Source organism: Podarcis pityusensis (assembly GCF_964106645.2).
Source record: "Podarcis pityusensis genome assembly, chromosome: 18".
NCBI classification, from domain to species: domain Eukaryota; kingdom Metazoa; phylum Chordata; class Lepidosauria; order Squamata; family Lacertidae; genus Podarcis; species Podarcis pityusensis.
The window spans coordinates 10,115,988-10,142,014 of NC_138043.1; the positions used below are offsets into that span (position 1 = coordinate 10,115,988).

General features: G+C 49.4%; 2 protein-coding genes across 2 annotated transcripts; one reads left to right on the forward strand and one right to left on the reverse strand.

Annotated features, from left to right (window-relative positions):
* Positions 1-337: 337 nt before the first annotated feature.
* Positions 338-11,045, reverse strand: PLEKHJ1 (pleckstrin homology domain containing J1). Its single transcript, XM_080989297.1, has 6 exons — positions 10,881-11,045; positions 8,721-8,788; positions 7,916-7,982; positions 4,404-4,494; positions 2,714-2,777; positions 338-2,254 (listed from the first exon to the last, which is right to left on the reverse strand). The coding sequence occupies exons 1-6, from the start codon at positions 10,972-10,974 to the stop codon at positions 2,189-2,191; spliced, it is 450 nt and encodes a 149-aa protein (XP_080845423.1). The 5' UTR covers positions 10,975-11,045; the 3' UTR covers positions 338-2,188.
* A 123-nt stretch (positions 11,046-11,168) lies between these two features.
* On the forward strand, positions 11,169-24,251 carry SF3A2 (splicing factor 3a subunit 2). The gene is made up of 9 exons (XM_080989156.1): positions 11,169-11,303; positions 12,743-12,910; positions 13,414-13,485; positions 14,861-14,907; positions 17,428-17,537; positions 18,791-18,840; positions 20,228-20,368; positions 21,713-21,781; positions 23,797-24,251. The coding sequence occupies exons 2-9, from the start codon at positions 12,785-12,787 to the stop codon at positions 24,130-24,132; spliced, it is 951 nt and encodes a 316-aa protein (XP_080845282.1). The 5' UTR covers positions 11,169-11,303; positions 12,743-12,784; the 3' UTR covers positions 24,133-24,251.
* Positions 24,252-26,027: the final 1,776 nt, after the last annotated feature.

The window sequence follows — 26,027 nt, forward strand, 5'->3', positions numbered from 1 at the left end:
TGCCCAGAAGTGGACACTGGACTCTAGGTGTGGTCCGATCAAGGCAGATAGAACAGGACTGTGACTTCCCTTGATCTGAACATACTGGCTCGTTGCAGTGATACCTCTCCCCACAATCCTCCATCCATTCTGGCAAATAAAATGCAACAGCAGAGTTCAAGTACACCTTTCCAGCAATTTAAGGATGGTGTGACTGGGGAGGAGACAGTGCCTGACCTCCTGCTGCTGGTATCCCAATGCACTGGGGTAAAAATCCTCGCATGAATGCACTTTTGAACGCAGAACTGGTCCCAGCCTATTCCCACCTCTCTCACACAGAAAAGGCAAAAAGCCAACCAACAAGACAGTAGTTTCGTTTATTAGAGGGGCAAGAAAATCAGTGTGGACATAACAAAAGGGGATCTGGGCATGTCAACAAAACAGTAACATTTCTGGTTTAATGCACAGAAGTACCTAATAAAACTGGCCAATTATCCAACAGGCAATGGTGTCTTGGGGCAGGAGGAGTACAGAAGATGAATGTAAACTGATAAAGTACATTTTACATTTCTACAGCCTCTTAAAAACCTCTAAATAACTAGCCACCCTTTGTGGCTGGTGATTTCTCTCTCTCCCCCCACATTCGTCCCCCAAACTCTGCCCCTTTAGACAACGATGGATTTCACAAGCTCCCATCGTCCATGAGCTACTGGCCGAGGATCGCAGACTCCCTGGTCTTGTTTCCCCTGCCTCTTTGCAGAAGAGACATTCCTCTGCTTCACACACGCAGCAGTGAAATTCAGCCTCTTAGGGCAGGGTTGGAGAAAGCAGCAGCCCAGCGCCCCCAGGACAGAGTTTTAAGTCTGCTATCAGCCAGAGAACCACAGCTTTCAGTGAGTTTTTAAAACGCCTCTAAATTTCACAGCAGATTTTTATATATATAAAAAATTACATTCAGCTGCCAGTCCCAAAAGTTGGGCAGAGGAAAGAGAGGAAGGAAGAGAGCAAGGAGGGATGGAGAACAAGGTATTTTTTCTTTGAGGAAGGGAGATTTCTGCCACCCCAGCAAGCAAGGAACCTGCTCTGGATTGAGCTTGGAACCGCGCAGAGTTTGGGGACCGAGCTTGGGAAAGTGGCGAGGGGCTCGTCTCGCTTCCCTGTGTTGCCAGGCGCAGAGAGCAGCTCTGACTCAGGGGGTGCCAGCAAGGCACAACAAAACAGTAAAAGATGGCCGAGCACCTTAGGGAGATAGTTGTGTTGCTGCTCCAGTAGTCTGGCATTCTTCTTTCCAACGCCTTCTAGTTCAGGCTTTCCCAAATTTGGGTCCCCAGCTGTTTTTGGAACACAATTCCCACCCCTGATCACTGGTCCTAATGTGAGTTGTAGTACAAAAAACCCGCTGGCGACCCAAGTTTGGGAAACCTTGTACTAGGTGAATGTGCATGCTTGCTTGGGGAATTAAAATGAGTGTGCTCCCACCACTCCTGTTGAAAATGTTTCCTTACAGAGTAAGTAAAGAGTTGCCCCCTCCTGGGTGAGGATTGCTGGGGGCGGGGGGCGGGAGGGGCTCAGGATTGGGAGCAATGACTTCAGAGACACACACAGCCCATTTCACGGGGCGGGGGGGCGGTGCAGGGGGAGTAATTCAGCACCCCAGTATCCCTTGCAGGGACAGCATAGTGGCTCCCACCCAACCCAGGCAGCCGATGGGAAGGTGTGCAAAGCCAGAGCGGTTACTCAGTGGGGAAACTCCGCCGGGGGTGTTCTGGGTGCTCCGCAGATCTCAAATCTCAGCATGAAAGTTGGGCGCAAACCCGATTTGGGATGTTAATGAAAATCAAGCACGATTCCAAGAAGCCCCCGCCCCTTCCTTCAGCTCCAGGAGACCCTTGCCAGTGCTGTTCGTGTGCACATTTACACACACGAGGAAGCGCGATTCTGAGCCGAATAGCAGGTTCTCTGCGCCCTGGAAGGAGAGAAAACCGGCAACCGCTGGAGTCAAATCTCCACTCTTTGTTTCAACCCCCCAAAGCTAGGAGGAAGCAGGTGGCTGGGTGGCGTCGCCCTCTTGGCGGCACGAGGGAGATCCTGCAAGTTCGTGAAAGCAACTCACTCGGTCGGCGTACAGTCCTGACCCTGGAGTCTCGGGGAGCTGCCCAAGGGTCCTGGTGGTATGGTGAGGGGCCGGCCCAGATCCAAGTGCTCGGGGTTATACCTTCCGTGCGCCCAGCTGGAAGCGGGCTTCCCCCGAGATGCCGTACTGCTCCAGGGGGTCCTGTGGCGAAAGGAGAGGCTTTGAGGGCTGGATGTCTGGAGATGCTAAATTTAAAAGGGCGGGGGATACGAGTCCATAGCTCTGTGGCAGACCAGATGCCCTGCATGCAGAAGGTGTCGGGTTCAACCCCTGGCAAGGCTGGGAATTCCCCCCCCCCTCCCTGCATCTGAAACCCTGGAGGAGCCACAGGCAAGTTGGCATCATGTTTCTAGGAGCTTCGCAACATTTCATCTTGGGATCCCAATGGGATCACATCTTTTTTAAAAAACCATTTGTATATAGACATCTGCCTTATTTGGTTCTATGGGTCTTCTAGGAGGAAAATGTAACAAAACACAACTTCGAACCACAGTATCACAGGATGACCCAGGGCAGAAACTGTGCATCCTCGTCCCGGCCGTTACTTCCTGCTCTCTGGGTGAGCCCCCTCACCTGCTTTCCGGCCCAGAAGCTACTCACCTTTCCTGTCATCTTCAGGATCTCATTCCGATAGAAGACCAAGCTGCTCCTCATGAACTCGTAGCTGTTGGCAGAAGGAGAACAGATCCGACCATGAAGGGCGGAGGCAGCAGAACCAGATTTCTAGCGAACATTCATGGCGAGGGTCTTGCCATTAACTCCACCCCAAAACAACCCCAGAGGAGCTGATCCTGTGGCACCCAACACTTCTGGGATTTGTGGTTCTGGTTTTGCGGCTAATAAGCCAACAGCTGTGAGTATGCAAAGGTGGTGGTGGTGGGGCACTTTAAGGTTCTGTCTCAGGGATGGGGAGCCTCTGGCCCTCCAAACCTCTCCGTGTGGCCCTTGGATGTTCTCCCCTGGCCATGCCCCTCACTGGCCTTCCTTGAGACCTTCATTTTGGACTCACCGCTATCCATGGAGGCACAGGTCAATTCTGCATCCAGGGTGGCTGTCTACCAGCTCCATCTGAGACCCTCCCTGCCCGCGGACTGTCTCACCAGAGTGGTACATGTCTTGGTTATCTCCCGCTTGGACTACTGCCATGCGCTCTCTGTGGGGCTACCTTAGGTGACTCGGAAATGACCACTAATCCAGAATGCAGCAGCTAAACTGGTGACTGGGAGCGGCCGTCGGGACCATATAACACCGGTCTTGAAAGACCTACATTGGCTCCCAGTACGTTTCCGAGCACAATTCAAAGTGTTGGTGTTGACCTTTAAAGCCCTAAACGGCCTCGGCCCAGTATACTGTACCTGAAGGAGCGTCTCCATCCCCATCGTTCAGCCTGGACACTGAGGTCCAGCGCCAAGGGCCTTCTGGCAGTTCCCTCACTGCGAAAAGTTACAGGGAACCAGGCAGAGGATTTTCAAACACTGAAAATCCGGATAGAAAAGGTTTTTTGCCCAAAGTTGTTGAGACAATTTGCAAAAAAAAAGAGAAAAAGTTTTGGGGCTAATTTTAACGAAAACCGCCAAAAATGACACTGCCGACATGGGCTGTGATATATCTGGATTTCTGCCCAAACACTGCTTCCAACTGCAGTATTCTGGATATGTCCAGGGGGTTCTGGACATATTGCAACTCTATGTCACGAAGATAGAGTTAACTATCTGCCTTTTAGAAGACAGCCCGATATTGGGAAGTTTTAAATGTTTGATGTCTTACTGTGCTATCATTTGTTGGAAGCTGCCCAGAGTGGCCGGGGCAACCCAGCCAGATGGGCAAGGTGCATCACCAAACTCTGATTGTGCCTGGATGGGGGGGGGGGGGAGATGTTCAAACTAACCTGCACAGAGGGCAAACTTTACATGTGTAGCTCCACCCACTCTTGACTCTGTCCCCACCCACCACCGGCATGCGGTGCTCATGGGTCTCTGCTCTTGCCTGCAGCGAGGATTCAAGTAGAATAATGGAATTGTAGGGTTGGAAGGGACCCTGAGGGTCATCCAGCCCCACCCCCTGCAATGCAGGAATCTCAGCTAAAGCAGCCATGGCAGATAATGCCATCCAAGCTCTGCTTAAAAACCTCCAAGGAAGGGGAGTAGGAAGGCCAGTTTCCTCTGGGCGCTGCGCAGTGATCCAAGCAGCCTGCGCTCTGTCCCTTCTGGCTGGCAGACACGGTCCCCACCCCCTTGAAAAAAATGGGGAAGAAGGGGTCCCCAAACCCCGGCTGACCGGCAGGCCTCACCTCGCCCTCTGGAGAACCTCAACCCACTCCAAACACTGCTCCTCTGTATCACATTCGAAGAAGTACTTTCTCTCAGGTTCTTCGAGGTAACCTGCAAACAGAGACCCCGAGCCATCAGACTTACGACTCACTATCTACTGAACTTTAATAAAATTATGATTGTTGGACAAGGGTTATGGCAAAGCGTAAGGGCAGTACAGCTCATGTGGGAAAACAGCTCAAACATGACCCTCCCAAGACAGAGGGAGGCAAGTCAGGATCTCTTAGCCTAATCTAGCTCTCAGTGGGTTGTTGTTGTTTTACACAGGTAATGCAAAAATTAAAAAATTGTCCAGTAGCACCTTAAGGTAAAGGGACTCCTGACGATTAGGTCCAGTCGTGGCCGACTCTGGGGTTGCGGCGCTCATCTCGCTTTATTGGCCAAGGGAGCCGGCTTACAGCTTCCAGGTCATGTGGCCAGCATAGAATCATAGAATCATAGAATCATAGAATCATAGAATCCTAGAGTTGGAAGAGACCACAAGGGCCACCGAGTCCAACCCCCTGCCAAGCAGGAAACACCATCAGAGCACTCCTGACATATGGTTGTCAAGCCTCTGCTTAAAGACCTCCAAAGAAGGAGACTCCACCACACTCCTTGGCAGCAAATTCCACTGTCAAACAGCTCTTACTGTCAGGAAGTTCTTCCTAATGTTTAGGTGGAATCTTCTTTCTTGTAGTTTGGATCCATTGCTCCGTGTCCGCTTCTCTGGAGCAGCAGAAAACAACCTTTCTCCCTCCTCTATGTGACATCCTTTTCTATATTTGAACATGGCTATCATATCACCCCTTAACCTCCTCTTCTCCAGGCTAAACATGCCCAGCTCTCTTAGCCGTTCCTCATAAGGCATCGTTTCCAGGCCTTTGACCATTTTGGTTGCCCTCCTCTGGACACGTTCCAGTTTGTCAATGTCCTTCTTGAACTGTGGTGCCCAGAACTGGACACAGTACTCCAGGTGAGGTCTGACCAGAGCAGAATACAGTGGCACTATTACTTCCCTTGATCTAGATGCTATACTCCTATTGATGCAGCCCAGAATTGCATTGGCTTTTTTAGCTGCCGCGTCACACTGTTGGCTCATGTCAAGTTTGTGGTCAACCAAGACTCTGGCGAACCAGAGCAGCGCACGGAAACGCCGTTTACCTTCCCGTCGGAGCGGTGCCTATTTATCTACTTGCACTTTGAGGTGCTTTCGAACTGCTAGGTTGGCAGGAGCAGGGACCGAGCAACGGGAGCTCACTCCGTCGTGGGGATTCGAACCGCCGACCTTCTGATCGGCAAGTCCTAGGCTCTGTGGTTTAACCCACAGCGCCACCCACATCCTTAGAGACCAACTAAATTTGTTCTGGGTATAAGCTTTCGTGTGCTTATACCCAGAACAAACTTAGTTGGTCTCTAAGGTGCTACTGGACAATTTATTTATTTATTTATTTATTTATTTTGACTGTGTCAGACCAACACGGCTACCTACCTGAATCATAATGAGGATTTATTCTGCCTCTCTTATTAGGCCTTTTCAAAATGCAATGCAGTAAGATTACATTTATGTTAACAAGCCCTATAGAGGGACTATTACTATTCCATTTATGAAATCTCCTCTTTCAGACACACGACTCTTCTTCCCCCGTCTACAACTGGATCACTTTAGCAATAGTTATTAACTCTAGTTGTTTTAACCTGCTGGTCAGCGACTCTTGTCTCCCTGCTCTTATTTTGGTTTGTTTTTATAACGATCGTATCTTGCTTTTACAATTTTGCATTTTAGCTCTTTTTAAAATGCTGGTCTACGACCGCAAGAAACTGAAACCGCATTTTAAGGATTGTTATAACAATGATTTGGAATGGTTTTTACTGATGATTTGTTCATTATTCTAATGGTGGTTTGTAATTGTTGTACTGGTGATTTGTTAATGATTCTATTTGATTTGTGCTCTGCTTGTGATGTTCTCTTGTGTTACTGTTATTTATGGTCTGTAAGCTGCTTTGCGATTCACTGGAATGAAAAGCAGCATTGAAACATATGAAATCGATTTTTCAGAGCTTGGAAGATCTTCTTGCACTGTATCTGCTTGGGACGTGAGCTTTTGGGCTCCCTGCCTTGCCTCCCAGCCTCCTTCAAACTGCTCATGATCCACCCCCCTTGATGCCTTCAGAGTCTGAAACACTGGATTGCCCCAGCCAGTCCCTTGAGAGCAGTGGTTCCCAAAATGGGCAGTGTTTTCCCTGGGTGGGGGGTCCTAAGAGGGTGGCAAGGGGACCCTGGAAGTGCCAGTGACTATCAGACTTTGAAAAGCTGGTGTCACTGGATTAAGTTGATCACTTCAGCTGCTGTGAGGTACATATCCAATCCATACCTGTCAACTTAGATTTGAAAATAAGGGACCAGCAGCCATGGAAAATAAGGGATCAGCAGCCAAAATAAGGGATTTTCCAGGCACAGGTATGTTCAACTTCTGAGCTCCTCCAAGACAAAGGCAGAAAGCCCAGCCAGCAGCCAAACGAAGCCTCAAGCGGTGGGTCCCACAGCGCAGCAACCCGGCAAAGGGGATGCAGCAAGGAAAACCACCGTCACCTCTCCGCTGGGAAGCGCTGAGCAAAGGCAAGTCCCCAGGCAATGCGGCCGATTTGATCGGCACAAGGCATGCAAGCTCCACCTCCCAGTCGTTCTTAGACTCCTTATTGGGTGAGCAATACAGTTGGAGCCTCCCTTCTCCCTGGCCGGCAGGGAGGGAGGGAGAGGAGCTGCTTCCTTTGAAACCCGGGAAATTTAAGGGACATCATCAATAAGGGACAGCAGCGGGACACGGCGCTGGGATAAGGGACTTTCCCGCCAAATAAGGGATGCTTGACAGCTATGATCCAATCCCTTTCGAAAGCTATCTTCAAAGAAAAACAAGTCTTGTTTTTTGCTGCCTGATTCAGAGAGGCATACATCCTTCATAATATCTGAATTTCTCGCTAAGGCTCTACAAATCCGTGCTAATAAACCTAAAAGGGGTAGAGGGTAAAGGTGAAGGGGCAGAAATGTCAGTCTCTTATTCTTATTATTCCTATTACCATTTTCATGTATCTAATGGGATGTCTGCCAAAACACAATAAACTGACTTGACTATCTTAAAACCGGCAGTCACCGCCCTGACCCACAGCAGCAAATTCCAAATTGCCCTGCGAATAATTTCTTTTGGCTGTCCTGAAATCTAGTGCCAAGTACATTTGGCCGAGTGACCCTCTCTGAATACTGTGGGTTGAAAGGGGGTAGTTGTGAGCTGGGAATGTGTTCTGTCTCGTCCAAAAATGGGTACAGGCATCTCAGAGAGCAATTTAGAAAAATGTTAGATTTGTTCTGATTAGTGACCGATTTGTAAAAAATTGAATACCAATAAAAAAGAGAAAACAGAAAGAAAAAGCTCCCAGAAAAGTAAACCCCATTCCCCCCCCCCCCGTCTGTCTCCTCAAAACCGCAAAGACTCACAAATGGAAAATATTTTGCTTTCTTCTTGGCTGATACTGCAGTGTTCCAACAGCAAAGCACCGATAGGCTGGGGAGAGAGAAAGAGACAAACACACAGATTAATTAATCACTTTCCACATTAGCTCAAGCTTTTAAAAGTAACTACGTTGTGCATATTCCCAACCCTGCTTTTAATTGAAAGTTGCACAAGGATTTTTCTTCCTTAAAAAAGAAAGAAAAATAAATGAAGAGGGCTTAATATATTCTCAGACAAACCCTTGTAAAAAGCCTTCTTTTGTCTTGTCTTGAAGTAAGTTCCACTCAAGAGGAGACTCAATGAAATTAATGGACCCCCGGTGGTCCTATCTGTGCATTTCAGTAGTTTTACTCAGAGGGCGGCCAGCGTTGGAGACAACCCCTTTATATATTTTTCTAGATTTTTCTACATAGTCAAATCGTGAATGAATTTTATTAAATAAGTAAAACGAATAAGTAGACATATAAAAACACAGTTGTTTAGCGAGAGTTTGGGGAACATCTAGATATTGCTGGACCCCCTCCTAAAAAATATCCTATTCTGGTTGCTCTCCAAGAACAGGACTAGATCCAGGAGCCAGACTCTTCTAACAAGATCAAGCTCTTTATTAGAATAATAACAAGAGTTTATTTTAGACACTGCCTTCTCATCATGCTCCTACCACCCGCCGCAACTTGCCAGAGGACCTCATCACCTGAGGACTGGTAACCTGAGCAGGCTTCGCATCATTATTATATCTGGCAAAGTTGCTAGTGGGTAATTTCCCCTGCAAGTAGTGAGCAAAAATACCTCGGCCTCGTCTGTTCGGAAGTAGAAGAGAAAGTTGACGACCAGTTTCACCAAACGCTTCTTCAAGGCTGCGGAGAAAGACGAGATGGAGGGAGTTGTTTGAGAGCTCTTGGACACATACCGTATTTTTCGTTCTATAAGACACACTTTTCCCCTCCTAAAAAGTAAGTGTACATCTTATGGAGCGAATGCAGGCTTTGTGGGCTATTCCAGAAGCCAGAACAGCAAGAGGGATTGCTGCGCAGCGCTCCCTCTCGCTGTTCTAGCTTCTGGCTTAGCTGCGTGAAGCCTCTGCAGGGCAGCGGGGAACCTTCATCCCGCTGCCCTGCGGAGGCTTCGCATGGCTATCCCTGTCTTTTGTGGGAGGTGGGGGAAGGGACAGAGTGTGCGACTCTGTCCCTTCCCCCACCTCCCAGAAAAGCCCCCAAGAGCCGCGCTCCCTTTAAAGAGAGTGCGGCTCTTGCGGGAGCATAGCTGTCAACTTACAGATTTGAAAATAAGGGACCAGCAGCCTCGAAAATAAGAGATCAGCAGCCAAAATAAGGGATTTTCCAAACACAGGTATGTTCAACTTCTGAGCTCCTCCAAGACAAAGGCAGAAAGCCCAGCCAGCAGCCAAACGAAGCCTCAAGCGGTGGTTCCCACAGTGCAGCAACCCGGCAAAGGGGATGCAGCAAGGAAAACCACTGTCACCTCTCCGCTGGGAAGCGCTGAGCAAAGGCGAGTCCCCAGGCAATGTGGCCGATTTGATCAGCACAAGGTATGCAAGCTCCACCCCCCAGTCGTTCTTAGACTCCTTATTGGGTGAGCAATACAGTTGGAGCCTCCCTCCTCCCTGGCCGGCAGGGAGGGAGGGAGAGGAGCTGCTTCCTTTGAAACCCGGGAAATTTAAGGGACATCATCAATAAGGGACAGCAGCAGGACACGGCGTTGGGATAAGGGACCTTCCCGCCAAATAAGGGACGGTTGACAGCTATGTGCGGGAGGTGGGGGGAAAGCCAGGAGGCTTGCTTTCGCTGAAGCCAGGAGGGCAAGAGGGATCGGTGAACACCCTGCAAAGCCTCCTGAGTGAAGGAGGCTTCTTATTTCTTGTTTTCCTCCCCTAAAAACTAGGTGTGTCTTATGGTCGGGTGCGTCTTATAGAGAGAAAAATACACCATTTTTGTAGCTCTGCGATTCTTGCATTGTGGAGGGTTAGACTAGATGACTCTTGGCATCCTTTCCAACTCTACAGTTCTACGATGTCCAAGTTTGGGAGAGCGAAGATGAGTTCCTGCGACCTCAAGGCAGATGTTCCCACAACTGGTGACTTTTACTAATTCAGCCCTCCGCCAAGGGTCATCAACCACCTGCAAGCAGTGGCGTAGCGTGGGGGGTGCAGGGGGGGCCGGCTGCACCGGGCGCAACATCTGGGGGGGGGCGCTCGCACTCGCAGCTCTCTGCCCCTACCTGGCTCACTCACTCTCTCTCACTGCAGTGCTGGCTGTGCGAATCCGATCCGAGCCGCTGGGTCGCTGCCCACTGTGGAGGGGGTGGGTGCCAGGTGTGCGGTGCGGAGAGAGAGCGAAGGACTATCTGAGGGAGGGACAGTGCAGCGGCCGCCCAGCGCAGCGCTGAGCGCGGGAGAGAACCACACCAGACCAGACCAGACCAGGCAGCAGCAAGAAGAAGCTGGCAGCGGCGGCAGGTTAGGGGTTAGGGGGCGCAAATTACTTGCCTTGCCCCGGGTGCCGACAACCCACGCTACGCCGCTGCCCGCAAGGCAGGAATCTGAGCGGATACATCCAAGACAGGACATCGCAATACGCTGATGACAGTAAGAGCAGAACACATGAGGGAATGGAAACACCTCTGGGCAAGCGAGCAAAATAAAAAACCGGAGTAACCGAAATCGTAGAAGGGTAGAGTTCGAAGGGACCATGAGGGTCATCCAGATCAACCCCCTGGAACAGTAAAGGTGCTAGTCCTCAGTGAGGACGAGGTTGGGAGTTCTGCTACCACCCCAACCCAATAAACTCTGATGACGCCACGGGAGCCGCCGCCCCTTCCTCCTCCCCGACCCCCTGGCAGGCGTGACGTCACCCAACCCGCCTGGTGACGTCACGCCGCGGTGTTCTCCTCTCGTGACGTCACCCCTTTCCCCCCTCGCCTCCTCCTCACCGCTTCCCTTCTTCGGGGCGCGCATGAGGACCTCGGCCGCCTTCTCGGCTGGCTGCCGGGAGAGAGACAGCAGCTCCCGCTCGTTGTACCGCATCGCCGCCGCCGCCGCCGCCGCCTCCCCGCCCTTCTGGCCCGCTCGGCTCTATGGCTCGCGCGCCTCCCACTTCCGCTCTACTTCCGCCCTGGCCTTCGGGAGGAGCCGGAAGTGCTTCCTTCCGCGCAGGCGCAGTCGCGGTTTCTTTCCCGTTCGCTTCCGGCCTGCGCCCCCCCCCCCCGACATAGCTTCCGGGTGACGGCGGAGGGCTGACCCGGAAGTGCATTCCTTGTGGCGCGGCGGGCCGGCTCCGTTTGGCTTCCGAAGGAGGAAGGAGGGAAGAGCGAAGGCCGAGGAGGAGGAAGAGGAGGAGGAGGAAGAAGAAGCAGGTAGGGGGGAGGGACGCCCCCCAATATTGGCAGAGCTGTCAGCTTTTCCCTTTTCTTGCGAGGAATCCTATTGGGAATAAGGGAATTTCCCTTAAAAAAAGGGAAACGTTGGCAGCTATGAATAGTGGCTAATTAGGGTTTCCAGCGTTGGCCGAGCTCAAGACATTCCAGCATTTCTCCGGTGAAAATAGGGACGCCCCATCCCCCCATCATCATAAATTTATTGTGGTTATATTTTGATAATAATAATAACCCCCCACCTATCTGACTGGGTTGCCCCAGCCATCCTGAGAGACTTCCAACATATAAAAACATAAGACATTTTAATAGTTCGCTACGCAGGGCTGCCTTCAGATGTTTGCTAACGGTTGTCTAGTGACTTATCTCCTTGGCTCGGGGGTTGCAGAACTCCAGACCCTCCAACATTTCTCCAATGGAAATAGGGACGTGCTAAGCTGGGAAACTCCTGCCCACCTAGCAGTTCGAAAGCACGTCAAAGTGCAAGTAGATAAATAGGTACCACTCTGGCGGGAAGATACACAGCGTTTCCATGCGCTGCTCTGGTTCGCCAGAAGCGGCTTAGTCCTGCTGGCCACATGACCCGGAAGCTGTACGCCGGCTCCCTTGGCCAGTAAAGCGAGATGAGCGCCGCAACCCCAGAGTCGGCCATGACTGGACCTAATGGTCAGGGGTCCCTTTACCTTTTAAGCCGGGAAAGCGGGACATTCCAGGATCAAAATCAGAAACCAGGATGGCTTCTGTAAATCTGGGGCTGTCCATGCAAAATAGGGACCCTTAGAGGGTCTGTGTGTCCCCATTTCATTGAGTCTACTCAGACCCAGAGTCTGTGACCCAGAATCTGTACAGTGCTTTATTTTTCAGTCATGAGGACTAAAAGTTTTTAAAAGCAAGGAAGAGAGAGACTTTTATACAGATGTTAGTTCTACCTGGAGTCGAAACCATTGAAGCGAATGGATACGAGTAACAGGCCCATTCATTCCCATGGCTGTCCTTGGCGGGGGGCGGTCTTAAAGCAGAGGTTGGGTGGCCCATATACCAGGGATTCTTAAGCTGCAGCTCCTGCATTGCAAGTGGGGTTGGACTAGATGACCCCTAAGGGGACCCTTTCAACTCCACAGTTCTACAATTCTGTGGCCTAACCCAGATGGGCCAGAGTTAGGAAACGATCACAGGAGTGAGAAGAAAGTTTGAGGAGAAGAAAGTTTTCATGCAAGGTGGCTGCTTTTCATGCTGGCAGGGGACAGGGCTTCAAGCTGGTAGTGAGCAACAAAGTGGCCGTCTCACTTCCCCCTGACCTGGTGCTCACCCTCAGACCTACAATACAAACCCTGGATTGCCATGAATTGAAAGCAACCATCCTGGGAGCTAATAACTTGCATTCTCTCTCTATCTTTGACACCTCCACCCCCCCCCCCCAGTTTTTTCTCCAGGATCTGTTTTGAAGCTCTGGATCGTCCACGATGGATTTCCAGCACCGTCCCGGAGGGAAGACGGGGAGCGGAGGCGTCGCTTCTGCCTCAGAGAGCAACAGGGACCGCCGGGAGCGGCTGAGGCAGCTGGCCTTGGAAACGATTGACATCAACAAGGTGGGATTACTTGTCCCTAAAACAGGAAGTGCCACCTACCAAAATGAGGAGTGTTTTGAGAGGAGAGCCAGTGTGGTGTAGTGGTTAAGAGCGGTAGTCTCGTAATCTGGGGAACCGGGTTCGCATCTCCGCTCCTCCACATGCAGCTGCTGGGTGACCTTGGGCTAGTCACACTTCTTTGAAGTCTCTCAGCCTCACTCACCTCACAGAGTGTTTGTTGTGGGGGAGAAGGGAAAGGAGAATGTTAGCCGCTTTGAGACTCCTTAAAGGGAGTGAAAGGCGGGATATCAAATCCAAACTCTACTTCTTCTTCTTTGCGCGCGGGAAGGCGAGGACTGGGTGCCTGTGTGGGCTTACAAGGCCCTGCTACTTGATATATTAACGGGGTTAATATTAATGGAGTATATTAAATGAAGAGATAAATGTTTGGAATGTGCACTTGCCGTGTATGGGTGTAGCTTCGAGTTTTCCCTGCTTACCGTCATTTCCCCCCTTTCCTCCAGGATCCCTACTTTATGAAAAATCACTTGGGCTCTTACGAATGCAAGCTTTGTCTTACGTTGCACAACAACGAGGTGAGTGTTCCCTGCCCCCCACTTTTTCTGTTCTCTTTTACGCTTTCACTTCCATCGTTGCCCCAAGAGCAACTGGAGGGCTTCATATCTTGCTGCTACCCGACGTAAAGGAGCTAGGTAGACCCAGAGGCCTGACTGACTCTGTGTAAGGTAAAGGTAAAGGGACCCCTGACTATTAGGTCCAGTCATGACCGACTCTGGGGTTGCGGCGCTCATCTCGCTTTATTGGCCGAGGGAGCCGGTGTACAGCTTCCAGGTCATGTGGCTAGCATGACTAAGCCACTTCTGGCAAACCAGAGCAGTGCACAGAAACGCCGGAGCGGTACCTATTTATCTACTTGCACTTTGACGTGCTTTCGAACTGCTAGGTGGGCAGGAGCAGGAACTGAGCAATGGGAGCTCACCCCGTCGTGGGGATTCGAACCGCCAACCTTCTGATCGGCAAGCCCTAGGCTCTGTGGTTTAACCCACAGCGCCACCCGTGTCCCAACTGTGTAAGGCAGCTTCCTGCATTTCTGTTTAAATCAGCCATACATTCAAGGTCATGAGGACTGGAATCTTACGAGAGAGAGAGAGAGAGAGAGAGAGAGATTGAGGGACAAACCGAAGCTCATTAGCAGAGATCTGTTTTGCACACAGAAGATCCCGGTTCAATCTTCAACATCAGTAGAGCTAGGGAAAGACTCCTGTCAGATCGGCTGCCCGTCATTGTAGACTAGGGTTTCCCAAGACCAGCGGTCAGGGATGGTGGGAATTGGAGTCCTAAAACAGCTGGAGGCCCAAGTTTGGGAAGCTCTGCTGTAGAGAGTAATGAGCTTGACCCAGTCTGTAAGGCAGCTTCCTCCATTCCTAAAACGCGAGAGCATCAGGCCTGTTAGACACCTTGTTTTTCTTATTTTACGTTTTGATTCTTCGGGTGGCTTCTATCCTTAATCTTAGTGCTGTCAGCCATGTTTGTATGGAACCATGAGGTCTGGTGCCTTGTTTAGCTTTTAAGGAGGGCTCTGTAGCTCCATGGTAGAGCACCCAAGGGTCCCAGGTTCTGACCCCAGCGCCTCGAGGTGGGGCTGGGAAAAAGTCCCTGCCAGAAACAGAGAGCCACGGACAGTCAGTGTAGTCAGCAACAAGACAGTCGGTAGAGCGTGAGACCCTTAATCTCATTGTTGTGGGTTCGAGCGCCATGTCGGTCAAAAGATTCCTGCATTGCAGGGGGTTGGAATGGATGACCCCTGTGGTCTCTTCCAACTCTACAATGCTATTATTCTATGACTCAATAGCCATTGGAGGCTCCATGTTGGCTGATGTAGTCAATCCTGAGCCCAAGACTTTGGCCCCCTCTTCCTAATCAATTTGTTTCTGCCTTTCCTTCCTACAGGGAAGTTACCTGGCACACACTCAGGGGAAGAAGCATCAGACCAATTTGTAAGTTGCTAACTCTGAGCATGTGCTCATCTTTGTCTTCTTTACGCTTACTTTTATTTAAATCTTCCCTTTCCCTGATATGAGAAGCAGAATTTCCTTACCCCCGCACTAGAGATGGAAGAATGCCTCCTGCTTAACATTCTGCTTAAGCATTCTCACCCATTCTTAGACCAGGGATGGGGAGCCTGTGGCCTTGCAGATACTGCTGGAAGAATGCCTCAGTTTATAAGAGGCATTCCCTCTCTTCTTCTTAGACCAGTCATGGGGAAACCAGAGGTTGCACTCCAGCCCCCAGCAGTCAGCACAGGCCAATGGGATTTGGAGTCCAGCATTATCTCGGGGCCTACAGGTGTTTCCCAAACACTGGCATAGATTTATTCTATAGGGCTTCTGTGTCCATGGAGGGAGGGGGAATGTTCATTGCTCAAGTCGGCTTTTAAAGATAGCTGGAAGCAGCTGCAATGGTTTGAAAACTGGGCATTGGATTGGCTACTGTGAGAACAGAGTGTTGGGTTGAATGGGCCCCAGTTGGCCAAGACAGATAAACTATGGAACTCCCTGTTGCAGGAGCCAGTTTGGAAGGCTTTAAAAGAGAACAGGACTAATTCATGGCTGTCAATGGCTACTAGCCACAAGAGCCATGCTCTGCCTTCACAGTGAGGCGCAACAGTGCTTCTGAATCACAGTTACTGGAAGTCACAGGACTGGCAAGTGCTTTTGTGCTAGAATCTTGTTTGCGGGTTTCCCACTGGCCTGATCCACCAGTGTGCTCCTTAAATTTTCTTCTGGTGTTCTTCACTTGCTGTCACTGTGGGGTAAGGGACGTCCTGAGAAGCTGGAAATGCTCCTTGCTTGAAATGTGGCAAGGAAGGCCATGTGCCTCTTCTGGCAGACATGCAGCCTTTGGGGCAGCTGAGGAAGGTATCCTTTAGACAGCCCTCCTCCACACATTCATAAGCTTTCCTCCCATGGCAGTTCAGAGAAAGCGTCTGCCTTCTCTAAAAAGACAAGTGTGCTTTTGTTTCTTTGGTATACACAGTCACAGGGAAAAGAAAGCACAGCCTCTTTGAATTCTGTGGTTCTACATATCAAGGCATAATAATCTTCTGCTCCTTAAGGTAAAGGTAAAGGGACCCCTGACCGTTAGGTCCAGTCACGGACGACTCTGGGGTTGCGGCGCTCATCTCGCTTTATTGGCTGAGGGAGCCGGCATACAGCTTCCAGGTCATGTGGCCAGCATGACTAAGCCGCTTCTGGCGAACCAGAGCAGTGCACGGAAACGCTGTTTACTTCCTGCCAGAGCGGTACCTATTTATCTACTTCCACTTTGATGTGCTTTCGAACTGCTAGCTTGGCAGGAGCTGGGACCAAGCAATGGGAGTTCACCCCGTCGCAGGGATTCGAACCGCCAACCTTCTGATTGGCAAGTCCTAGGCTCTGTGGTTTAACCCACAGCTCCACCTGCGTACCTCCTTAGCAGGTCTTAAAATTAGGTAAATACAACCTCAGATGAACAACAGCACATCACATATTACACCATGTCGTTTATTTAAGAGAAATAAACCCAAAATGGAGAAGCCACGTGTGAAAAACTGAGTACACTCTTACGGCTTCCATAGGAATTTAGAGGCTAAGTTGCTGACAGGGGCTGCTAATGAAATGCCCTTTCTTAATTGATCACCTGCCAGTGCGCCCACCTCAATAAAAGCCGAAGTTTTGGCAGTTTGATGGTCTGGAGCATTCAGGTGTGTTATGACACAAGGCCAAGGAAGAAAGATATCAGCAATGCTCTTAGAGAAACAGTTGCTAAACAGTAAGATAAACAGTAAGAGCTGTTCGACAGTGGAATTTGCTGCCAAGGAGTGTGGTGGAGTCTCCTTCTTTGGAGGTCTTTAAGCAGAGGCTTGACAACCATATGTCAGGAGTGCTCTGATGGTGTTTCCTGCTTGGCAGGGGGTTGGACTCGATGGCCCTTGTGGTCTCTTCCAACTCTATGATTCTATGCTGCCGCCTATGAAACTGGGATGGGCTATAAGGCCATCTGCGACCAATTTAAAACCCATCATTCTACAGTGAGAAAGATTACTCAAAAGTGGGAAACATTCAAGACAGCTGCCAGTCTTCCCAGGAGTGGACGCCCCAGCAAATTCACCCCAAGGTCAGACCGTGCGGTGCTCAGAGGAATTGCAAGAAATCCAAGAGTTTCATCTACTACTAGCATGTTAAATGTTAAACGTTCATGGCAGAACAAGTGTGGTTTGTTTGGAAGGGTTCCCAGGAGGAAAGCCTCTTTTCTCCAAAAAGAACATGGCAGCACGACTGAGGTTTGCAAAGTTGTGTTAAGACTTCTGGAACAAAAGTCGACTGGGGGAGGTTAGTGGGTCTGGCAGAAAAATAATTAAGCAAGTGTCAACGGTAGAGAGCTTCCTACGAAAACATCCTGCACCCCCCCTCTTCTTCCCCCTGGAGTTATCTAAAAGCTGTTTTCCCTCTCCCCCACTCCTCTTTCTTGTTTTAAAGAGCTCGCCGAGCAGCTAAGGAAGCCAAAGAAGCCCCCGCCCAACCCGCCCCTGAGAAGGTCAAAGTCGAGGTGAAGAAGTTTGTGAAAATCGGCCGTCCGGGTTACAAAGGTAGCGCCCCGCTCTCTCCTTGGGGCTCCGTTTTCCTCCCTTGCCAGATAAGGCTAACAGTGTCTGCTAGCCAGAGTGGCGAGGCAGCAGCGCTTTTGGGTATCAGCCGCTGGAAGCGGCAGGACAGGGAGAGGGCTTCTGTGTTCGAATCCTGATCGTGTGTTTCCCAGAAGAGGCATCGGGCTGGCCTCTGTGAGGACAGGGTTCTGGGCTGGATGGCCCATTGGCCTAATCCTGCAGGCCTTTCTGATGTTCAGGTCCTGGCAGGCCACCTAGACCACTTTGTATCTGTCGTGATAAATGAGGGGGGCTGTGTTTGTGTGTGAACACACTTTAATGGCACTTCTGCCACCCGGTAGTCCTGATTCTGCAGCCAGGTTCAGTTACACGAACACTGTTCCTCTGCGTGTTTTTCTTTGTTATCATCCAAAACGGTTAGAAGTCCATATCGCGATATCAGTTTCATAATTTTGGGCCTGGCAATATATTACAAATTGTGATGTGTGTGCGAGTGTGTTTGATATGCAAAATCACAATGTGGGGGAAACTGTGAAGCCAGCCAATGCCTCTACATAGCTCCATCCTTATTTCAGACATTGTGATATATCAGTATACCACAATGTTTAGCTAGTGATATATCACAGTGTTAAAAGTTAGATCCCTCCCAGCCCTAGTTGGTGCTGACTTTAAAAGTCCTAAACGGCCTCGGCCCAGTATCCCTGAAGAAGCGTCTCCACCCCCACTGTGGTCCAGCTCCGAGGGCCTTCTGGCGGTTCCCTCCCTGTGAGAAGTGAGATTACAGAGAACCAGGCAGAGGGCCTTCTTAGTAGTGGCACCCGCCCCGTGGAACTCCTTCCCGTTCGATGTCAAGGAGATAAACAACTGTGACTTTTAGGAGATACCTGGAGGCAGCCCGGTATCGTTTGATGTTTTTAATTATGTTTTTAGATATGCTGTAAGCCACCCAGTCAGATGGGCAGGGTATAAATAATAAAATAATAATAATAGTTACTTATTCTGAGTAATGGGGACAGGCAAGGATCCTCAAGAAAGTCTGATGTCTCAGGTACGAGCAAGCAGTGCTGTGCACTTTCCGAAGTGCACTCATGAGGTCTAGAATCTTCACTGTCCATTTTTAAGGCGGAAGCTGGGTGCGCTCCTTTCAGGAACACACAGCCCCAAAGCCAATTCACCCTGTGCCTCTTTACAAAGCCATGCTAACCTCCACCTTTCCTTCTTTTTTTGTCCTTCAGTGACCAAACAGAGGGATCCAGAGATGGGACAGCAGAGCCTCCTCTTCCAGGTATCTTCATCTACCTGTTACCTGTTACCTCGCAGTGACTTTGATGTCGCCAGGGCAAAACCATCCCCTGTTGCCAACGTGACTTAAGACAGCTTATTAATTCTGAAATATTTTTGCCCACCCCACTCCCCCTCCTCCCTCCTTGTCCCTGACCCTGGGAATAGCCAGTGTAGTGTGGTGTAGTGGTTAGAGCAGGGGTTCGCAAAGTGGGTGGGGCTGCCCCCAGGGGGTTGTGGTGGGATTACCTGGGAGCTCGCTAAGGGGTGAGGGTGCTGCTGGAGGTGTAAATTACTATCAGACTTTGGAAAACTGGTATCGCTGGATCAAGCTGATCAATTTTGTTGAAGTAACCTATCAGCCTTTCTCAACCTGTGGGTCCCCAGATGTTGTTGAACTACAACTCCCATCACCCCTAGCTAGCAAGGCCAGAGCTCAGGGATGATGGGAGTTGTAGTCCAACAACACCTGGGGACCCACAGGTTGAGAACCCCTGAAAGTAGTTTTAATTGGATTTTGAACAAATGGGCAATTAATGGTTACCGCTTTGAATTCTTTTGCCTTATTATCTTTCATAGTGGGTTTTGCGAACCACTATTCTGAATAATGCTCTTTATATGGTAGGGATGAGTTTATGGATCCAAGGGGGCAATCCCCCCCAAAAAAGAAAGTTTGTGAATCACTGGGTTAGAGTGTCAATCTTAAGACCAGGGGGGACAGCAGGGTTCAAGTCCCCACACAACCAAGAAGCCTACTGGATAACCTTGTGGGGGAGGACCACCTCGCAGGATTGCTGTAGGGATTAAATGAGGAGGCAAACACTGTAGTGTTGTTTATTCCATTTATTTCATTATTTATTCCATTGATATGCAGGCTTTTATCAAAAGATCTCAGGGCTGTGTACAACCTTGGAAACACATTGCAAAATATAACTAATTAAAACATAGCTAAAAAACATAGTGACATAAATCCTAATAACAAAATAGTCATCATAAAACAGCCCCCTCCCCCATATTTACAGGCTATGAATTATTTAATGGCCACAGGCCTGGGTAAAGAGGAATATTGTTGCTTGGCGTCTAAAGACATGTAATGATGGGAGAGCATGCCACAAAAGGGGAGCCACCACAGAACAGGCCCGTTCTTGTGTTGCCACCTTTCAGCCCTCATGAGGAGGAGGCACAGGAAGAAGGGCCCCAGACGATGATTGCACAGTCCCCCGTATGTATAGGTGTGTGAGTGTATTTATGTGCAAAGATAAATGTTTGGGGAGCCACCACAGAAGAGGCATTGAGCAGGTGGGATACGAGCACCGTCTATAGATAAATACATATTCCTTGTTGACATGGGGAGCAATTCCTAAATCCAGCAAACTGATTTAATGGCGCAGATCGATTACCCGGAGATCGCCGAGAGCATCATGCCCAGACATCGTTTTATGTCAGCATACGAGCAGAGGATTGAACCCCCCGACCGGCGCTGGCAGTATCTGCTGATGGCAGCAGAGCCCTACGAGACCATCGCTTTCAAGGTGATCGGTGTTTCCACTATCCTCTTTGTTTAGTTGTTGTTGTTTAGTCGTTTAGTCTGACTCTGGACCAGAGCACGCCAGGCACTCCTGTCTTCCACTGCCTCCCACAGTTTGGTCAGACTCATGTTTGTAGCTTCGAGAACACTGTCCCACCATCTCTCCTCTGTCGTCCCCTTCTCCTTGTGCCCTCCATCTTTCCCAACCTCAGGGTCTTTCTCTTTTCAAGAGGTGGCCAAAGTATTGGAGCCTCAGCTTCAGGATCTGTCCTTCCAGTGAGCACTCAGGGCTGATTTCCTTCAGAATGGAGAGGTTTGATCTTCTTGCAGTCCATGGGACTCTCAAGAGTCTCCTCCAGCACTTTGTTTAGTAGGCCATATATTTTAAAAAAAAAAGTGGGGAAGACCTGGGTGCAAGAAACAAAGTTTGGTTTGGAATTTCAAAAGTGGAACTGGGTTTTTTATTCCGAGACTTGGCCGGAACCAGAGATGGGCTGCTTTGCCCTGGATGGAGGAAGTTTATACCTGACACAGAAGAAGCATTTAGTATATGACAGTTTCCGACATCCTGAAAGCCCCCCCCTGGCCACAAATGTACGAGGTTGGGCTGTTTGGCCGAGGGTGAGAGACGAAACGAGGTTCTAGGAGGCAAGATGGGAAACCTTGGGGTACATTTTCTAGCTTGGCAATTGATTTATGTACGGTTGGTTAGAGCATGGTGCTGATAATGCCAAGGCTGTGTATGGGACAGCGACAGATTCCTACATTGCAGGTGGGTGGACTAGAGAATTCTCTTTTTTAAAAAAATTAGTTTCTTTAACATATCATTTTCAACAGTAATTGAACATACTTTTACATCTTATACAGTTTTTTTTTACTTCCATCAATCACATCTGAAAATTTTCCAATCTATTCACTTAATATACATTTTTTACTTTCACTTTTACATTTAAATCTCATAACTAATATCTCTATTCTTTCTCTAGTTGGCAACGTTTCATATATTTCCCCTTACAAAACTTCTTGTAGTCCTACTAGCATAATTTGTTGATTACAGTTGCTTTCAAATAGTTCGTATATTTCTTCCAATCTTCTGTAAATCTCTGGTCGCGCAGGTTTCGAAATCTTCCTGTCATTTTATCTAATTCTGCGGACTAGAAAATTCTCAGGGTCCCTTCGAACTCTACAATGGCGTGATTCTAACTTCTACAGTTAAAATGGCTGATTAAATCAGATGTCCAAAACAAGTTTTAAAAACCTACCAGCGTGCAGATAGCGTTATATTCTGCTGTTCTATGCGCTTTGGCTAAGCGATAGACATTCTTACTAACGCTTTCCCTCTGCTCAGGTGCCAAGCAGGGAGATTGACAAAGCCGAGGGCAAGTTCTGGACCCACTGGAACCGGGAAACGAAGCAGGTAAGCGGGGTCTGGGGGGGGGGAGCAGGGCTGGGAGGGTCTGGAGCCACTGGCCACCACCATCCTAACCTGGGCATCCGACCAGTGCTGCTCTGACTCTTCAGGATTTGAGATTTGCGGGAGAGAGAACCTTCCCTGGAGATGCAATAATCTGTAAACAGACCCCTGTGTTGCAACACAGTGGTACCTCGGGTTAAGTACTTAATTCGTTCCGGAGGCCCGTTCTTAACCTGAAGCACCACTTTAGCTAATGGGGCCTCCCACTGCTGCGCGATTTCTGTTCTGATCCTGAAGCAAAGTTCTTAACCCGAGGTATTATTTCTGGGTATGTAACCCGAGGTATGTATGTAACCCGAGGTACCACTGTATAGACAAGCTGAACAAAATAACACAACACGATGGCCAGTATCAATGGCACTAAACACTATTTATAGGCTAATACAAATGATCAGAATTTGCGACCAAAGTCTCTAAATCTTCTTCACCAGTTGCGGTAGAATAATTCAAAAGTTTGATATATGCATAATCTGTCACCAAATATCGCCGGAACAGAGTTTCCGGATAACCAATCTGTTTTGTTCAGCCAATCTTTATCAATTCTTCATCAGCCAGGCTTGTAAGAATTAATGTGAGAAGGATGCAATTCAGTTTCTTAAAAAGCTGAAATTACAATATACATGCGATAAAACCGGCGCCTGTATAAAATAGAATGCATAATATATACAACTAAGATACATACCCGATCTTACATGTAAACATAAACACTGTAGAAAATATGCTCTGGATCATATGATACTGTAGTCACTGATGCTGGTAACAAATTGTAAAGAACATAATATAGTTAGCCGCAGGTGAAAATTAATATACTGTAAGGGAATTTAAAGACACAGCACAACATTAACAGCAAGAATGCCTGACAACCAGATGAAAACAGTACCCCACCCAAGTCAGTGGATCGTGGCAGATAATGCAATTAAATAAAACAATGAAAATCTAACTCAGAATTCAATCCCCCCAGATGAACATCTACATGTTCAACTCTGTTCATCTGGGGGGATTGAATTGATAAAGATTGGCTGATGAAGCACTGAACGAAACAGACTGGTTATCCGGAAACTCTGTTCCGGCGATATTTGGTGACAGATTATGTATGTATCGAACTTTTGAATTATTCCACCGCGGCTGGTGAAGAAGATTCAGAGACTTTGGTTGCAATTTCTGATCGTTTGAAACTCGAAAAATTAGAATATCGTGGAAAAGTTCATTTATTTCAGTAATTCAACTTAGAAGGTGAAACTAATATATGAGATAGACTCATGACATGCAACGCGAGATATGTCAAGCGTTATTTGTTATCATTGTGATGATCATGGCGTACAGCTGATGAAAACCCCAAATTAACAGTCTCGGAAAATTAGAATATTAAACGAAATCAGCAAAACAAGGACTGCAAATAGAGCAGTATTGGACCTCTGAGAAGCAGAAGCATGCATATGTACTCAGTACTTGGTTTGGGCCCCTTTTGCATCAATTACTCCCTCAATGTGGCGTGGCGTGGATGCTATCAGCCTGTGGCACTTCTGAGGTGTTATGGAAGACCAGGATGCTTCAACAGCAGCCTTCAGCTCTTCTGCATTATTCTTTTCCACAATATTCTAATTTTCCGAGTTTCACCTGTATAAATAGTGTTTAGTGCCCTTGTTATTGGCCATCCTGTTGTGTTATTTTGCTTCCCTGGAGATGGAGCCTGGGACCACTAAGCGCCAGAGCCGTATCCTCTTTGAACGTCCATCCGCTGGTACCCAGTGGCTCCTATATTCGTGGCGGAGAGGCTGCTCTCTCAGGCTTCTGATCTCAGTTGCTGGAAACCACGGGAGGGGGAGTTGCTCCTGCGTTCGAATTCTGCTCGTGGGCTTTGCAGAAGAGGCTTCTGATTGGCCAGAACAGGATTCTGGACTAAGCCACGCTCTCCTACTCTTGATGGTAACTCTCTCTCTTCCTCTCTCCTCTCCCAGTTCTTCCTGCAGTTCCATTTCAAGATGGAGAAGCCCCCAGCCCCGCAGAGCATCCCTGCCGGGCCGGCCACCGTCAAGAGGCCCCCGCCGCCCCCGCTCATGAACGGCCTGCCCCCCCGCCCCCCGCTCCCGGACTCCCTCCCCCCGCCTCCCCCCGGAGGGATCGCCATGCCCCCCATGCCGCCCCCCACGGGGCCCGTCCCCATGCCCCCGGGCCCACCGCAGCTCCCGCCAGCTCCCGGCGTCCCTCCCCCCGCCCCCCTGCCCCCCATGCTGAGACCCCCGCTTCCCACGGAAGGGCCCGGCAGCATCCCCCCACCGCCCCCCACCAGCTGAAAAAGCCGTTCGGGGGTTTTGTCGCGGACTTCCTTCGTCTCCCGGTGCCTGCTTCCGACGCCTGTTTTTCTCGCTCTCCCCACCCCCTTTTTAGAATAAAAACACACACTGGTTTGGAATCCTGTATCTTCATTTAAAACAAGTTACTCCTTTTCTCTTTCTATTTCTGGAATTGCCTTTCGTTGCGTCTAAGAAATCAAACGTTGGCTTCTAAACTTCTTTAGCAAAGGGCCGTATGGAGAGTCTCAAATTAATCCAGAAGGGGGGGTTTTAGGGTGTGGGTGTGTTTAGAACAGTTCTTAGATCAAGCCACGCAGGAGACAAACCAGTAAAATAATTAAAGGTCATTGGGGAAGCCCCAGAGTCCTTGACCCATGGGGGGGGCTACCTGTTGCGTAATTTTATATACCTCTGCCATGTACTCCCTTTCCCTTTATTTGTATTTTTAAGTATTGTGCCTGTTCGCCGTAGGGAGGTCCTCTTCTGCACTTTTAGAATAAAGAGTTTAGTTGGATACAACATGCGCACACACTGCAAAACCTGGGGAATTGGGAGTGAACTGGGACAGCTCATTTGGTGGAGCATAAGACTCGGTTGTGGGTTCAAATCCCACATCCGGCAAAGGATTCCTTCCTTGCAGGGATTTGGACAACACTCATGGTCCCTTCCAACCCTACAGTTCTATAACTTAGAAGGTTTGGGGATCCCAGCCTAGGAATTTGGGGACCTGGTTTCCTCAGGGTTTGAATTAGAACCATTCGGACTTTTGCTTTGGGTTCCTGGTAAAACCTGGTACATTACGCAGCACGGCATGATAATTAAATTTAGGAGTCGTCATGTCATCGTCCATTAGGTGGATGGCAGCTAATGGATTAAGGTTGAATCCCAACGAGAAAGAAGTGCTACTTCTGGGGAACAAGGGGTGGGTGGGTGTGGGAGACTCCCTGGTCCTGAAAGTGGTAAGTGTGCCCCGGAAGGACCAGGTGCGCAGCCTGGGGGTCATTTTGGACTCACCGCTGTCCATGGAGGTGCAGGTCAGTTCTGCATCCAGGGCAGCTGTCTACCACCTCCATCTGAGACCCTCCCTGCTTGCGCCGTGTCTCACCAGAGTGGTCCAACCTCTGGTTATCTCCCACTTGGGACTACTGCTAGGCGCTCTACGTGGGGCTACCTTGGAAGGTGACTCAGAAACTACAATTAATCCAGAATGAGGCAGCTAGACTGGTGACTGGGAGTGGCCGCTGAGACCATAGAACACGAGTCCTAAAGGATTTACACTGACTCCCAGTACGTTTCCAAGCACAATTCAAAGTCTTGGTGCTGAGTTTGAAAGCCCTAAACCCTGTATACCCGAAGGAGCATCTCTGCTCACATTGTTCAGCCCGGACACTGAGGTCCAGCTCCGAGGGCTTTCTGGTGGTTCCCTCCCTGTGAGATGTGAGGATACTGGGAACCAGGCAGAGGGCCTTCTCGGTAGTGGCACCCGCCCTGTAGAACGCACTCCCATCGGAAGTCAAGGAGATAAACAACTATCTGATTATTGGAAGACATCTGAAGGCAGCCCTGTATCGGGAAGTTCTTAAAATTTGATGTTTTACTGTGTTGGAAGCAGCCCAGAGTGGCTGGGGAACCCAGTCAGATGGGTGGAATAAATAACTTGTTATTATTTCCCCTGGTTGGTCCAGCCTTTTGGGCCCTCCGGACGTCCTTAGACAGACATGCCCATCTTGGGACTGTTTCTGGGGGCGGGAGGGGGGACGCGTCTCGCTTGTTTTGCTCCGGTTTGGGGCTGCAGGAATAAAGAAGATTGCCAAGTCAAGGTTGCAACCAGCTGGGTGGCTTGAGTTCTGTGAAAGCGTCCGGCCTTTGGAGATAACCAGCTGCTGAAAATAGAA

Coding starts and splice junctions, on each gene's coding strand:
- SF3A2 (XM_080989156.1), top strand. CDS start 12,785: ATGGATTTCCAGCACCGTCCCGGAGGGAAGACGGGGAGCGGAGGCGTC. Junction 13,486..14,860: donor TTACGTTGCACAACAACGAG/GTGAGTGTTCCC, acceptor TCCTTCCTACAG/GGAAGTTACCTGGCACACAC. Junction 18,841..20,227: donor AGCAGAGCCTCCTCTTCCAG/GTATCTTCATCT, acceptor TTAATGGCGCAG/ATCGATTACCCGGAGATCGC.
- PLEKHJ1 (XM_080989297.1), bottom strand. CDS start 10,974: ATGCGGTACAACGAGCGGGAGCTGCTGTCTCTCTCCCGGCAGCCAGCC. Junction 8,789..10,880: donor CGCCCCGAAGAAGGGAAGCG/GTGAGGAGGAGG, acceptor CTTTCTCCGCAG/CCTTGAAGAAGCGTTTGGTG. Junction 7,983..8,720: donor TCCGAACAGACGAGGCCGAG/GTATTTTTGCTC, acceptor CTCTCTCCCCAG/CCTATCGGTGCTTTGCTGTT.